This window comes from Hyaena hyaena, unplaced genomic scaffold (genome assembly GCF_003009895.1).
Source record: "Hyaena hyaena isolate Hyena2069 unplaced genomic scaffold, ASM300989v1 scaffold_1826, whole genome shotgun sequence".
NCBI lineage: Eukaryota > Metazoa > Chordata > Mammalia > Carnivora > Hyaenidae > Hyaena > Hyaena hyaena.
Genome location: NW_024082450.1, coordinates 50,419 through 64,856, shown reverse-complemented (window position 1 = coordinate 64,856; position 14,438 = coordinate 50,419). Strand labels below are relative to the sequence as shown.

The 14,438-nt window shown below is 48.9% G+C and overlaps 1 protein-coding gene and 3 non-coding genes across 4 annotated transcripts in view; 3 read left to right on the top strand and 1 right to left on the bottom strand.

Moving 5' to 3' along the window:
• The first annotated feature begins 824 nt into the window (after positions 1 to 824).
• Positions 825 to 14,438, top strand: part of PRSS16 (serine protease 16) — a 37,503-nt gene continuing 23,889 nt past the window's right edge. Inside the window, exons 1-3 of the mRNA XM_039224915.1 lie at positions 825 to 1,278; positions 1,996 to 2,000; positions 10,303 to 10,364. Of these exons, the coding sequence (XP_039080846.1) occupies positions 825 to 1,278; positions 1,996 to 2,000; positions 10,303 to 10,364 (521 nt within the window). The remainder of the gene's footprint in view (positions 1,279 to 1,995; positions 2,001 to 10,302; positions 10,365 to 14,438) is intronic.
• TRNAV-CAC lies at positions 1,403 to 1,475 on the bottom strand. Its single transcript has one exon. It is a non-coding gene; the product is annotated as a tRNA-Val (tRNA).
• TRNAS-CGA lies at positions 7,636 to 7,716 on the top strand. The gene has a single exon. It is a non-coding gene; the product is annotated as a tRNA-Ser (tRNA).
• Positions 9,202 to 9,274, top strand: TRNAR-ACG. The gene has a single exon. It is a non-coding gene; the product is annotated as a tRNA-Arg (tRNA).

Here is a 14,438-nt window from a genome sequence, read left to right as displayed (position 1 = left end):
TGTGAAAAACCTGGTGAGAAACAGCAGGTCAACCCAAACAAGCTGTAAAGTGGGTGGACACTTGTGGAGAGCTGAAGAGGAACCCCCACCTGTCCAGGAACCTGGGATTGGCATTAAGTAAAATCCCGAGGATTCTAGGCTCGGTTTTATTGAGAAGATACTTAGTTGGATGTCATCCCCCTAAACTGACATGAAGAATGGTGTAATGTGGGCTTGAGAAGAACAGAACTGCATATTAATAACTGGTTTTTCTTTAGCTGGTCCTGGTTTTACCACTACATTAAAGAAAAGAAGAATGTTCCAAAGGCTGCAGGCAGTTCAGGGAAGCATCATTGGGAAAGGAAACAAAGTAAAAATAACCTACAGAATGTGGAACAGAAAAAAAAAAAAAAACCCGCCCATGTTGTTACTTATTATTAAATATAGATCACCTGTATAATTTGTCCTATTGTAACTATCCTTTTTAAAAATATTACACCTATGCATCTTATGCATACACAATAACATTGTCTATGCAACTTAAATATCCAATAGGAAGTTTACGTTTCTCTATCAGAGGACAGAAACATTATAAAATTATTGTTGTATTTTCTCACATGTATTGTTTGTTTAGTCCTGCTGTTAAATACTAATTGCCACTTCTAAGTAGCCCTATTGTTTTGATTAAATAACAGTATTCATGTAGCAGAACGGCAAATGGGATAATATAATTTCAGATAAACATATTTCTTTTTCATATCTTTATGGTAACGTAATCATACATATAAGTACTAATTTTCTGTGTCAGGTTTATGTTGGTCCGTTTTGTCCCGGTCACGGTTCTAATGCTGGCCGCGCAGCAACCTCAGCCCCGCAGTGCTGAGAAGGGAAGGGACGAATACTCTGAGGGCGGAGTCCGGGGCGCCCCGGGGAAAGACCCCCCCCACCCCACCCCCAAACCCCGGGTCTGTTTCCAGAGCCCCGTTCGGGCACCCGCGCCGAGGGCCGAGCGGACGGAGGCGCGAGCGGCCCCAGCAGGTGCATCGCGGGCGCGCGCGGCGGGGGCGCGCGCGACCTTGGCGCAGCACCTGCCGCAGCGGCTCGGGGGTCGCGCGGACGCTGGCGACACCTGCCCGCCCGCGAACAGAGCGGCGCTGGCGGCTGGCGTCCCTGCCTGGCGCCTCGTAGCCGTAACCCCCGGGTTTCAGGGCGAAGCCGCGTCCTTCGGGGACACCCAGACTCGGCCCCGCCCCGCCCGCTTTCCGGGGCCGCAGAGGGGGGCGGGCGGCGGCAGCGCAGGTCTCCGGGGAAACCGATTTCCAACAGAGAGGAAGGGCGACCCTTTGACTTTGCTTGTGGTCTGTGAATGTAAAGAAGTCGGAATCCCTGAAATCAACTCAAGTGCATTTCGGGGAAAAATAGATGTTTCCGCCCGGTTTCGAACCGGGGACCTTTCGCGTGTGAGGCGAACGTGATAACCACTACACTACGGAAACGGCCGTGCGAGTCCACACGTGTATGGGTCTCTGGCTACACGTGACGAAGACTTTTGCGTCGGCGGGTCCGGGGACTCTGCCTTGTTACGGTGCATTTCTCTCTTTTCCTTCTTTTTATGAACAAAGAATCATCATAACCAAGCGAGAGCCTCACCCACGGCCCCGGTTCTTGCATCACCCTGGAGAATTGGGGGGTGGGGGCGAGTGTTGAATTAATAATATGTTTTCATTAAAAAAAAAAAACTGTTGCTAGTCTTGACATACAGGGGACATACCTCGCTGTGTGAATTTAAGGTGTACAGCATATGCTCTGACTTGCACCTGCTAGGAAATGGTTATACCTGGAGAATCTGATTTCAAGACCTCCCCATACTGTCTACACCTCTTTCTCTGTCCCTGCCGTGGGGACTCCTCTCTTGGTGCCAGAAAATGACTCTTTGGGAACCAGGGTTGAGCAGCCTGAGCGCAGGAGGCGGTCAGAAGCCTGGCACACTCTCTGCCCTGGCCGCTCCCGTTGCAGGTAAGGTGAGTACACTTAGTCCCGGCGACTCCCTCTCACCCCCAGGCTCTGGGACCCATAAAGGAGGAGATGAAATTTTTTGGGCGCAGAATGCAGAGCAAATACACGACAGTATGCCAACCAAACTGGCAATATTTGGCAACAAAATGTAACGCCACAGTTCCTCTTGGCGAGGCCGTGTTCTCAGCCTGAGAACAAATCTTTCTAAATTCATTGTTAAAGACTGAACAGACTCAATCAAATACAAATGGACTGACTCAGGTAAAAGGTAAATTCTTATCTTGGGGAATGGGTGAGGACAGGGTAGTGAAAAAGGGAAGGAGTAAACTGCATCATAATTTAGTGATATGTGGATCTGTGTTTCAGTCAAAGATTTTGCTACAAGTTAGAAATATTGAAGAAAAAAAATTTTCTGGAATGAAGTAAGCTTTGAAGGGAGAAGCATCAGATCCCTCAACTGTATTTGGGGAAGTTGTTCCCCATTTCCAGATTACCCCCCCCCCCTCAGGTGCTAACCGGTAGACGGTAGACGAGGCACTCGAAGGTCAGTGTCCTGTTGCCTGAGGTGCCTGTAACCGCCTCTGGCCTCTCGGAGCTACGTGCCTTGCTGATACTCTCTAAGATCTATCACTACCACCTCTCTCCTTTTTTGAGACTCCAGAGGGTCAAGTACAAAGCGTGACCCATGGGGAGGTGTGATACACATCAAAATAACTGCATGAGTTTCCCAGTTTGTATCGACAGGAAGCTGGCAAGTTTGGATGGGAACGGATCTTACGTGGATAGGCTCAAGGCGACAGGAGTATCAAGTTGCAAGGGACCGAGCTCGTACTTGACACATGTATCCAACTCAGTGTTTTAACTCAAGGGCCTGGGAACAGCTCTACATTAATTAAAAAGGTATAATCAATACATGATTAATATAGGGACCCAAAGTTAGGGTGAACCGACAAAATGAAACTGAATCATCAGTATTCCCCTAGTGTGTGGAGAGCAACCCAGAGGCTCAAGAAAATTGAAATTCCAGAAGGAATTGATCGTGGGCTTCGCCGGGGGAACTAACTTTCACCAAGGCTGTGAGAAATGAGCTCGTGAGCAGAGCCTCAGCACCCTTGAGTAGTTCCGTGGTGACTTTTCCTCATAGGCCAGAAATGACAGGGGGACTTGCTGATCCTGAACTGGAGTCCCCAAATGTCGTGGAGATGACTGGAGCCCAGGATGACAGGGGCCAAATGTTGGCCATAAGTTGCCAAAGACTGAATGAGTGTCATGAACTCAGTTATGTCTCCTCAAAACCCGTATGTTCTAGCCCCGACCCCTAAGGTGACTGTATTTGGAAATAAGAACTCTAAGGGGGTAAATAAAGTTAAATGAGGTCAAAGGGTGGGGGCCTCATCCGATTGCACTGGTGTCCTGGTATGAAGGCAAAGACACACCGGAAATCTCTCTCCACGTGCGCACAGAGGGAGCCCCGGGAGGACCAGAGACGAGGCAGCCATCTGCAAGCCTAGGGGCCCCTCCGGAAAGCGGTCCCAGAGGCACACGGACCTTGGACTTGCTTTGTACGAGCTCCCAGACGAGAGCCAGTTTTGAACGCAGAGATGTCCAGTTTCCCTTGAGAAAAGACCACTGACACATTGACAAAAATTTATACTGCTTTTCCTCCTCCAAGCCTTTCCTAAAAGGACCGGTGTCCATTTACCAAAGTGACCGTGTGCTAGGGAAAAGGAAATGGGATTTTGGGGATTGCTATAAGATGGCTCGGAGCTGGCATTTACCCCTGGAGACACAAAACGTCACGGCTATCCACCGAGCAAGGTAGGGACTCAATGAAGTTTTGCTTCTCATCTATTTCACTGTGAACATGGTGGGTCCCTAAACCTGCCCTGAGCCCATTTCCCTAATTCCAGACTAGATGGTAACTTTAATATTATTTCTATGGCTCATGGAGTGAGCGCTGTGATGGCAGAAAAGGCCAAGTGGAAGCCACTAGAAAGTCTTCTAACGATGACAATAGTAAACCAAAAGCAATACCAGTGTTCTGGGAGGGATCACAGAGATCAGTGCCAACATTGGGGACTAGCAAGAGATTCGGAGGGAATCTCTACTTCACCTGCCTATGTAATCGCAGCAGAGAGGTCGCCCATGGAGAATGACCATGAGCTACTGTAAATAGATGTAGCTGTAGCTGAGGGATTATTGCAATTGCATCTGCCGTTCCGGATGTCATTTCACCCATGGAGAAAATTAACACAGGGCCCTGGTGTGCAGCTATTGCCAGGCTCAGTGCTGGGTTCTCCGGCCCTGATCACCGCGCCCCGCGGAAGCAGTGGACTTTCCGCCAGCGCAGCCAGCGCTTCTTCTCTCCCCCCAGGGCCGTATCAGCACTCCAGTCCCATGTCACAAGGTGGGCACGGAGACCTCCACCCACATTACTGTGCTCTAAAGTTGAAAGCTGATTCCTGTTTCAAACTTGAACATTTCAGGCAAATGTCTATTGTGCAAACTGATCACCAGGCGAACGGGGCGGCCTTTCTGGAAGTGGCTCGGTCTCACAGGCCTCATTTGTGTCGCCAACCCAGTCGTAGTCTGCTCAGGCTGCTATAACACACGTACCGGAGACGGGGTGGCTTAAACAACGAGCATTTAGCTCTCGAAGTCCTGGAGGCTGGGAGGTCCCAGCTCAAGGCGCGAGCAGATTCTGAATCCGGTAAGACTTTTCTTCCTGGCTTTCTGGCTCATAGAGGGCAGGCTTCTCTGAGTCTACACGAGAAGGAATGGGTGAGCAAACTCCCCAGGGACTTTTTTATAAGCACCTGACCCCATTCTTGAGGACTCCACCCTGGTGACCCCGTCACTTCCCAAGGCCATCACCCCATTGGGGACTGGGTGTCAAGGCGCCAGTTCCGGAGGAGCACACGCAGTCTACAGCCGTCCCCAACTCACCTTTTCGAGTAGGTTTGGTGCAAAGCAACTTGACGTGAGCCTTCTGTGCACGGTGGCCAGTGACGCGAGGGGTCACAGGTCAGACTAGGGTCGCCGTCCACTCCTGGCCACCTCAGTTTCCCTTCCTTTCTCTTGTGAAAAACATCTTTCCTCCTACATGGTTCAAAGAAGTGATACTGAACCGGGACACTAAAAAAATGCTGAAATGAGTTACTAAAACACCTTGAGAGGAAGTCCTCTGACTTGCCCGCACACGTTGGGACCTACCACGCGCGGGCGGCCTCGGCTGTGAGCTGCGGACCTTCAGAGGCATCAAAGGAGCCGTTTCTAAGAGTTCTTTCCTCCTCCCCTTTCCCCCTGAAACTGAGCAAGACTCTGCGGCAAATTTTAAAATCAAAGATGCTCTAAAGAGAATTATAATAATTTTCTTTTTTTTAATTTATTTCTAGGAGAGAGAGAGAGAGAGAGAGAGAGACAGCGTGAGCAGGGGAGGGTCAGAGAGAGAGGGAGTCACAGATTCTGAAACAGGCTCCAGGCTCTGAGCTGGCAGTCAGCACAGAGCCCGACGCGGGGCTCGAACCCACGAACCGCGAGATCATGACCTAAGCGAAAGTCGGACGCCTAACCGACTAAGCCACCCAGGCGCCCCGAAAATTATAATAATTTTCCAGTACATTCCCTTCCAACTGTTTCTCATTCGGCAGCATCTACACTCACTCTGCTTCTCAGGGCTCTGGGTCAGGAGTCAGTCCTGGAGGCGAGAGAACGGACACCTCCTGGGGGTGGGCGGCACCGAGGTGCACAAGAACATGGCAGGTTCAGTGGGACCAAGAGTCTGGAAAACTGTTTGAAGAACTGAGAAACGGAAAAGAACCTCCAGGGAGTTAACCCCCCGGGAGGAGACAGGACGGAAGGGGTGAGCACACAGCGTGTGGAAGGCATCCTTTTAAACAAACAGCCTCCTGCCTGGGTTTTCAGTAGGGACTCCTGAATTCCTTGGCAGAGTAGGTCTCGAGGGGAAATCCAAGATCTAGCTGAGAAAGAACCACAGACGTTTCAAAAGACACTCAAATTTGTGGCTGGACCCCACAGTGTTCGTCCCAGGGGGTCCTGTCAGAGGCCCAAGAGTTAAACTAATGAAACTGCCCCGCAGCGGCCAGCCTTGGGTTGGCCCTGGGTCTGTTGCAGAGCTGTGAACTGGTTAAGTGGCGAAGCTGGGGCCAGGGACTGGAGATTGTAGCAGACGAAGTCCACACCGAGCTCTTTGCCATGAGAGGATTTCCCAGTGAAAACAACTCCTGGAAACTATGCTATACGGAGAACGACACTCAGAAAATGTTCCTTTCCCTGCAACAACAACACCACACACACACACACACACACACACACACACACACACACACACACATTCTTGAAATTGTACATCTAGGCCCAAAGGAGGACGTTTAAGCTGCTTGAACTCTGTGAATTGGGACAAAATGGTCCCAGGGTGCACTGTGGAGAGAGGACTCCCCTCACGTCTCCCAGAACACCCTAGAGCAAATCAAGATCTCTCCGGGCTTCGAACCCAGGCTGTGTATTCCAGGTCCCTGTCCCCTGCGCCCCCAGGGTCGGGCTAGGACGCCACTCCGGAGCCCTCTTCTTGTGGCTTCAGCCTCTTCAACTGACTCCAAATGGCGACTCGATCCCGGGGTGGGGGGGTGTAGAGGGGGCCTCAGAGCCCTCCACACTGCTGAGTTCCAGAAGCAAGCTGTACTCACCATTCCAGAGGAGACCACTGGGAGAAACAATTCTGTCATCCACCTGCTCGTTCGTAGAGTTTTCTTGACCTTTTCATTCATTCATTCATTAGTAGATGCATCCGAAGTCCGAAATGGGCTGCACGCACTTTCTCCCTCCTGCCGCCCACTGTGTCTCCAGCCCCTGACGCCTCCTGTCCTCCCGAGTCCACTGATCATCTTTGGGGATTGTTCTTGGTAAAATGTACAGATGACCCAACACAAGTATGTTTCCGATGGTAACATTCTATGCAGATTACTCTGACCGTTGCTTTTATTTTACAATATGTGTTTGCACATAATGACCTTTCTCGTTTTCCTTTAAAGACGCCTAGCAGGCCACTGGGGAGGCCCGCCATAAGTTATCAGTAATTAAATAATTCTGAATAATTAGGTCTCTCCCAGTCTTGTTGTCTGCCACAGAGGATAAAGCGAAGCCCACCGTGATCTCCTGGGCGCAGGCCCACCCTGCCTATTTGTGGAGATGCTGGATCCAAGGGTAGAGGCATCTGAACTATTGGTAAGATCCTGTCCAATTGTCCCCCCGCGACACTATATTCTGTGGTGAGCACAGTGACGCAGGATGCGGGGCAGCCGAGTACAACTCCTCACCACCTTTTCTACCAACGATGAAGTAAAAGCAGGCAATCCATGGACACTCTAGAAAAACTGGAAATCAAGGATTCTTATGACGCTGGAACACTGCCTTCTGTCTGAGAGGGGAGATTTTGCAGCTTGGGGCCTGCCGGGAGGAGGTTGGAGGGGGATGCTGAGTGGAGACCCCTGATGAAGGGGCGTGGGCGTGGTTTCCTGCTGTGTCCAAAGTGAATTCTGCCAAACTCACAGAAGCAGCCAGACTGCAACAGAGCCCTGCACGAATGTGTATTTTATTGGCCAAATGGGGAACCCAGGCCAGGCTGTGATGGCCGAGTGGTTAAGGCGTTGGACTCGAAATCCAATGGGGTCTCCCGCGCAGGTTCAAATCCTGCTCACAGCGCTCCCTGGTGCTTTTTCTATCTAAGTTACGGTATGAAATTCTCAAAAAGCACTGTCTTCTCAGCTTTTCATCTTATTCCCCGAACTGAAAAGTAGGAGGGCAGCTTCCTATCCAGAAAGCTGTGTTTGCCACCCCCCCCTTGCTTAAACATTCCCTCTGGGGCTTGGGGCACTTATGTCCTTGTCCCAGCGGGGATCCGCGAATCTCCCCCTGCGCGCCGGTCGCTGCTTCCTTGGGCCCCAGGGTGCGAAGCCTGAGATTTAGCGCTCGGAACAGTGGCCTGCTTTGCAGTGAGATTGGGAAATCCGAAGGCAGGCCCCAGGGGCCAAGAGAAACAGGAAATTTTGTTCTTAAAACTCTTCAATAAAAGTCCCTGTGCTGATAATAGAGATGTGGGTAAGCTTCCTTACACAGTTCTCTGGTATTTAAAAAAAAAAAAAAGGAAGGGGAGGGGAAAGGAAGACAGGGGAGGGGAACACAGGGGAGGGCAGAGGAGGGACCTAAAGCAGGCTGGTGGGAAACATAAAGACCTAGATCGTAAATATCCGTGTGTGTGTGTGTGTGTGTGTGTGTGTGTGTGCGCGCGCGCGTGCGCGCGCGCCAAGCGCTCTCTAAAACATGCTATAGAAATGAGGAAACTGAAGCAAAGGCTAACAGTTTGGCCAAGGCAGGAAATCTGGTGGGCCAGGAGTCTGGGTAAAGGACCCCAGAGCCCTGCTTCTGGCTCTCAGAGGAGAGGATGACCCTCACTTATAAATGCCTTTGTATTTCCACATGTCTATTTCACCTGTATCGAGCCCTTTAATACACCAAGCTGCTTTATGTAATGATGACTGGTATTCTTTAACTTTATAATATAAATTCAAACTTCTAAGTGCGTGTGTGAATCTGGTTCTTAAAATGTTTACCTTTATTGCATTCTTGCCCCTCTTTGGCCCCATTCCGGAGGGTGGGTGTTTCTGAATGTCTGTTCTGCAGCACAGAGTCTGAAGTTATCTCCTCCATCTTGAATTAGGGCTCTTCGGAGAGTGAGGTGGAAAACCTATGATTAGTAACTCAACTAAGGTATTTTACTCCACTTTGGTTTTCATTATATCAAAATTTTAAATCATATGGACCGCTAATCTCTGATCCACACATAGCGTCAGTATTAAGCACGTAAGGAAAATGAGATGCTGATGGACCCATGAACCAGCTGCATAAGCTAATAAACACGCACAGGGAGAAACAGGCGTGCCCATAAAAGGAAAACACGCAAACGTCAGTCATTCTGTCAGAACACGATGCTTCAAGGCAGAAAATCCCTTCATCCATGGAACTATTTTGAGGAGATGGAACGTATGCATGCGAGCCACAGGCCCCAGCAGGGAGCTTTACCTGGTCCACAGGTCTTTCCTGTTCCACCCGCTTCTGCCCGCTTCACAAAGCGACCGCGTGCTCCACGCTTCTGATGAGTAATGGACCATCAACACCACCGTGCAGAGGGGGCCAGTGGCGCAATGGATAACGCGTCTGACTACGGATCAGAAGATTCTAGGTTCGACTCCTGGCTGGCTCGCATCTCTTTTCCTTTCTTTGTAAGAATGTCTTTCTGTGCAAATCCTTTAGGTGGTTGGTAAGAGAAACAGAGTTTTAGTCCTTTGGAAGGTAATTCACCGGATCTGGGTCTTCAGGCCCCGGGCTCTCCAGGAAGTCCCAGCGGAGGCTCGGATTGCCTCTCTCGGCTCAGCTTCCCTTTTCATCTGCTTCCTTTTGCTGATCTGGAGATAATTGACTGAAGGATCTTTGGAAAGACAGCTTAAAGGTCAAATAAGGAATATCATTCGACCATAAAAAGGAATGAGGCTCTGATACATGCCACCCCCTGGATGAACCTTGAAGACATCATGCTAAGTGCAGGAAAGAAAACAAACAAGAGCCAGACACAAAAGGCCCTACTGTATGATTCCATTTCTGTGAAATGTCCAGAACAGGTGCATTCACAGAGCTAGTAGCTGCGGGGGGAGCCGGGGAAGGTGGAAAGGGACAGGCTGTTTTGGGGGCTGATGAATACGTTTTGCAATTAGATAGTGGTGATAGTTGCACAAGGCTGGATATACTAAAACCCACCGAACCGTGCGCTTTCATGTGAATTTTATGGTATGTGAATTAAACCGGCCTTTTTAAAAACCAAAGTGTCAAAAATAAACAATAAAAACTGGCCAGTGTTTTCTTCACTAGGTTGTCCCCCATTTGGGCAAGGGCTCTCCCTCCTGCACACTTTCTGTCCCTGAGCGTCGGTCCCTGTCCCGGAAGAAAGAGAAGGGACATCCCCTGGAGAAATGTGGAGCCAAGACGCGGCTGCGGACGAACGAAGCCAGAGGCTCCCGCAAAGGTCCACCCCCCCCCGCCCCAAACACGCACGAAAGGACTGGGTCTCCTTGTCCCCGCCGCGCCCCGCGCGGTCACCCACATCGCGGCCACCTGACCGCAGGAGGCGGACACTGAGGCGCTGTTTGCAGGTGCGACAGGTCCCAGACGGAAGGGGAGGCGGACGAGAGAGAGGGGAGGGGGTTCGGGAGACGAGGGGGCGGGCCTCCGGAACAGGTGCCCCCGCGCCGCGACCCGGGCACCCGGGCAGGTGAAGGCGCCGAAGCCGCGGCGCGAAGGTGAGACGAGCAACGGACACCTTGGCCTGAGGATATGCACGGTTTTATGTCCCCAAAACGCGGCGGCCCGGCGTGCGCAGGAGGCGGTGCAGGCGCGGAAAATGACCCAGTCCTGCGTCCAGACGTCGCGTGAGACCCGGGCTGTCGGGCTGGAAGCGCATCAAAAGGCGGGAGGGAGGGAAGGGTGGTCCCAGGGGTTGGAGCTTCTCAAAGTTTAGCGCGCGGTAAACCCCCGGAGGGGGTAAAAGCCCGGCTTTCTGGGTCTCTCTACCGGATCCCACGCGGGTTCCCGGGGGGCGCCCTGGAGCGGTCAGCGAGGGGCGCACGCGACCGTCCCGCAGGCCGCACCTGTAGCCGCACCTGCTCGTTACCCGCTGCGCGCGCACCGCAGGCTGGGGGGTGGGGGGGTACAGACACAGTGTCCCCGCGGGGACGGAAACCCCCGCCTCAGCGCCATCCCGCGGTGCTGTAGCCACGCTGATCACTTTAAGGGAACCGATTGTGTTTCTACCCTCAAGATTTTCGTTTGCCTCAAGATTTTGTTATAAACGTGTACATATCGTCAAATACTTTATTTCATTTTGATGGTGGCGGCTTGTTTTAGAAAGAAGTCCATTTCCACCTCCCCTTCAAGCAAACAAAAAGACCTTTGATAGAATAATCACACTGTTGGGCTTAAAGGCTTCCCTTCCCTTCCCTCCCCTACCCTCCCCTTCCCCCCTCCCCTCCGCTCCCCTTCCCTTCCCTTCCCTTTGCATCCCAACCCTTCACTTCCCTTCCCTTCCCTTCCCGTCCGTCTGCAGATTGGGAACTCCTCTTTGCCATTAAAGCATCAAAAGAGATTATTTTGTGAAGAGAAAAGTGTTTTGTTTTTCCTCAGAAGGTTCTAGAGCTGCACTGTCCAAAACCATAGCCATTAGCACATGTTTCTAAAACTTAATTCAAAAAAGGAAGAATGTGCAATTTCTTATTAATGGAATAATGTTTGGGATAACAACGTTACAATCAATCACACTTGTTTGTTAATACTTTTTAAATACGGCTACTTGGAAAATTAAAATTACTTATTGTATGGTATTTGTTAACTCTCACATCTTCTTGTGGTTATTGGTGTGGTAATATCAGTAAAGTGCAATCAGTTTGCCAGGGTTGTGGGGGTGTCACATTCCACAGAAATTGGTTTTTACTTCAAAAAAAATGTATGGGGGCACCTGGGTGGCTCAGTCAGTTAAGCTTCCGATCTCAGCTCATGTCATGGGCTCACGGCTCACGGCTCACGGCTCACGGCTCATGTGTTCGAACCCTGCCTGGAGTCTGCTTTGGATTTTGTGTTTCCCTTTCTCTCTGTTCCTCCTCCCCTTGCTCTCTCTCTCAAAAATAAATAAAGATTTTAAAAATGCATGTGTTCTTCTCCAAAAGCAATTCCTAGTGTGTGAAGGTGAAAACTTTTCATACTATATTTCTTTACCTGCTCTTCGTTTTCTTTGCAAGAGGGCTGGTTGAAGAGCCTGCTTTGTACACAGAAGACCGTGGGTCGCAGTTTGGTGAGGCTCTGTCTCCAGGCTTCATCGTTTTGAAAATGTTAGACGTGGTTTTGCTGAAGGCGGCTTGGAGGATTTATACTCGATGAAGTCCGAGTTATTCACTTGTTATATGACACGGAAGGCAAAGTGTGCTGTCTACTGTGTAGATGCAGCTTCTAAAGGTGGCAGCAACACAGGTTTTCAAAGAAGAGACGGGAAGGCTGGATGGAATGTGGAAAGAGTTGCATGAAAAATCGCCCCTCACAGCACATGACTGAAACACCACCAACTACTACTTGGAAATCAAAAAATTCAGGATTCTCATCCGATGACAATGCCTCTCCCCGATGCAATGAGATTATCAGTGATCTGCTTTGCAATAATTGGATATTTTGTCTTTGATTTATGACTGTATCATTTGAGAGCTTGTAATAAGAGCTCCAGCAATTATTGTATTTTTTTATTTTGTATGATCCCCGCAGCCACTCTTCATTCGTTTTGTACCCTGGAGCAGGCGCCATATGTGATGCTCAGTAATTATTTGTAAGTGGATCAGTGAATATCCCATTTCCTTTCCTCACTTTGCCGGAAGTCCATCTTCCTGACTGGGCGCGGGCTGAGGGCTGTAGGGGCTTCTGGAACCCAGAGCAAAACTCTTGCTCCTGCAGTGTCTCCAGCGCCCTCTACTGTCAAACTGTCAGTTCCCCTGCCAAAAAAAGTGTTAAGGCCCAGATCCCTTTTCAAAATGCTGTCTAAAAAGATGAATTTGCTGAACATGAATTATTGGTACTTCATCAAGTAAAACATTTCTGCACGGTGAAAGAAACAATAAGCAAAACTAAAAGGCAGCCTACGGAATGGGAGAAGATAGTTGCAAACAACATACAAGATAAAGGGTTAGTATCCAAAATCTATAAAGGACTTATTAAACTCAGCACCCAAAAACCAAATAATCCAGTGAAGAAATGGGCAGAAGACATGAATAGGTACTTTTCCAAAGAAGACATCTAGATGGCCAACAGACACATGAAAAGATGCTCAACATCACTCACCATCAGGGAAATGCAAATCCAAACCACAGTGAGACACCACCTCACACCTGTCAGAATGGCTAAAATTAACAACTCAGGCAACAACAGGTGTTGGCTAGGATGCAGAGAAAGGGGAACGCTCCTGCACTGTTGGTGGGAAGGCAAACTGGTGTGGCCACTCTGGAAAACAGTGGGGAGGTTCCTCAAGAAACTAAAAATAGACTTGTCCAACAGTTCATCAATTGCACTAATAGGTATTTACACAAAGAATACAAAAATACAGATTTGAAGGGGTACATGCCCTACAAGGTTACAGCAGCACTATTTACAATAGCTAAAGTATGGAAAGAGCCCAAATGTCCATCGGCTGATGAATGGATAAAGAGAAGTGGTATATAGGAGCGCCTGGGTGGCTACTTGGTTAGGCATCCAACTTCAGCTCAGGTCATGATCTCATGGTTTGTGAGTTTGAGCCCGCCACGCATTGGGCTCTGTGCCGACAGCTCAGAGCCTGGAGCCTGCTCTGGATTCTGTGTCTCCTTCTCTCTCTCTGCCCCTCCCTTGCTCGTGCTCTCTCTCTCTCTCTCTCTCTCTCAAAAATAAATAAATATAATTTTTTTTAAAAAAAGAAGTGATATATACAAACATACAATGGAATATTACTCACTCATCAAAAAGAAGGAACTCTTAAGTTAATCAGAGATTTGGTCAGTTTTCACAAATATTTTTATTGAGCTTTTCCCAATTCTGGCTTAAAACAAACCTTTCCTTGTGTATCATGCTAGTCCTTCTGCATTTGGTTTCCAAAATTTCGGTACCTCCCTTTATTTTCCTATTATTGTCCTTGTGTGTTTATGTCTTAAAATCACCCCTGATTTCTTTTTTTTTTCGGTGGATTTTTGGATAGAGAGACTTCAAATGCTCATTTTTTACCATGCCATCATTATAAGTAGATTATCTTTGACTTACTGTGATTTCTGATCATGCTGGATACACAAAAGATCAGTAAAATAATAGCATAGGTAATGGATAGTATGGCATCATTTATGTTCAGATTAAAATCCTAGAGGATTCCAGCTTTTACCTGACATGAATAAAGCTGGAAAGAGTGTTGCTTCTAATCTAACAACCAAAAATCTAGATCATCTTAAGAAATCTGTGAATCCACGAAAGAGCTGAGGTGTTCAGAGTAACCAAATAGCATGAAATCCAAGGAAAAACAGGTGCTTCCAAGTAGAATAATGGGAGGTGGGACAGGAAAACTGTCCCACCCAAAAGCAGTGGGATGAAGATGGGACCTCCATGCAAGAGGGTCAGAAAAGTCTAGCTAGAAAAGTGGACCACATACATTAGCAGATGAGCAATTTCAGTAGATTGTTGGAAACTAAAAGTCAAATGGATATGCTAAATTTTTTAAAAAACATACACCATACACACAGTAACAGAGATAAAGAATGCCTTTAATGCCTCATCAGTAGACCCCCTAGATCTAAGGACAATTGAAGGTCAACAGAGTCTAC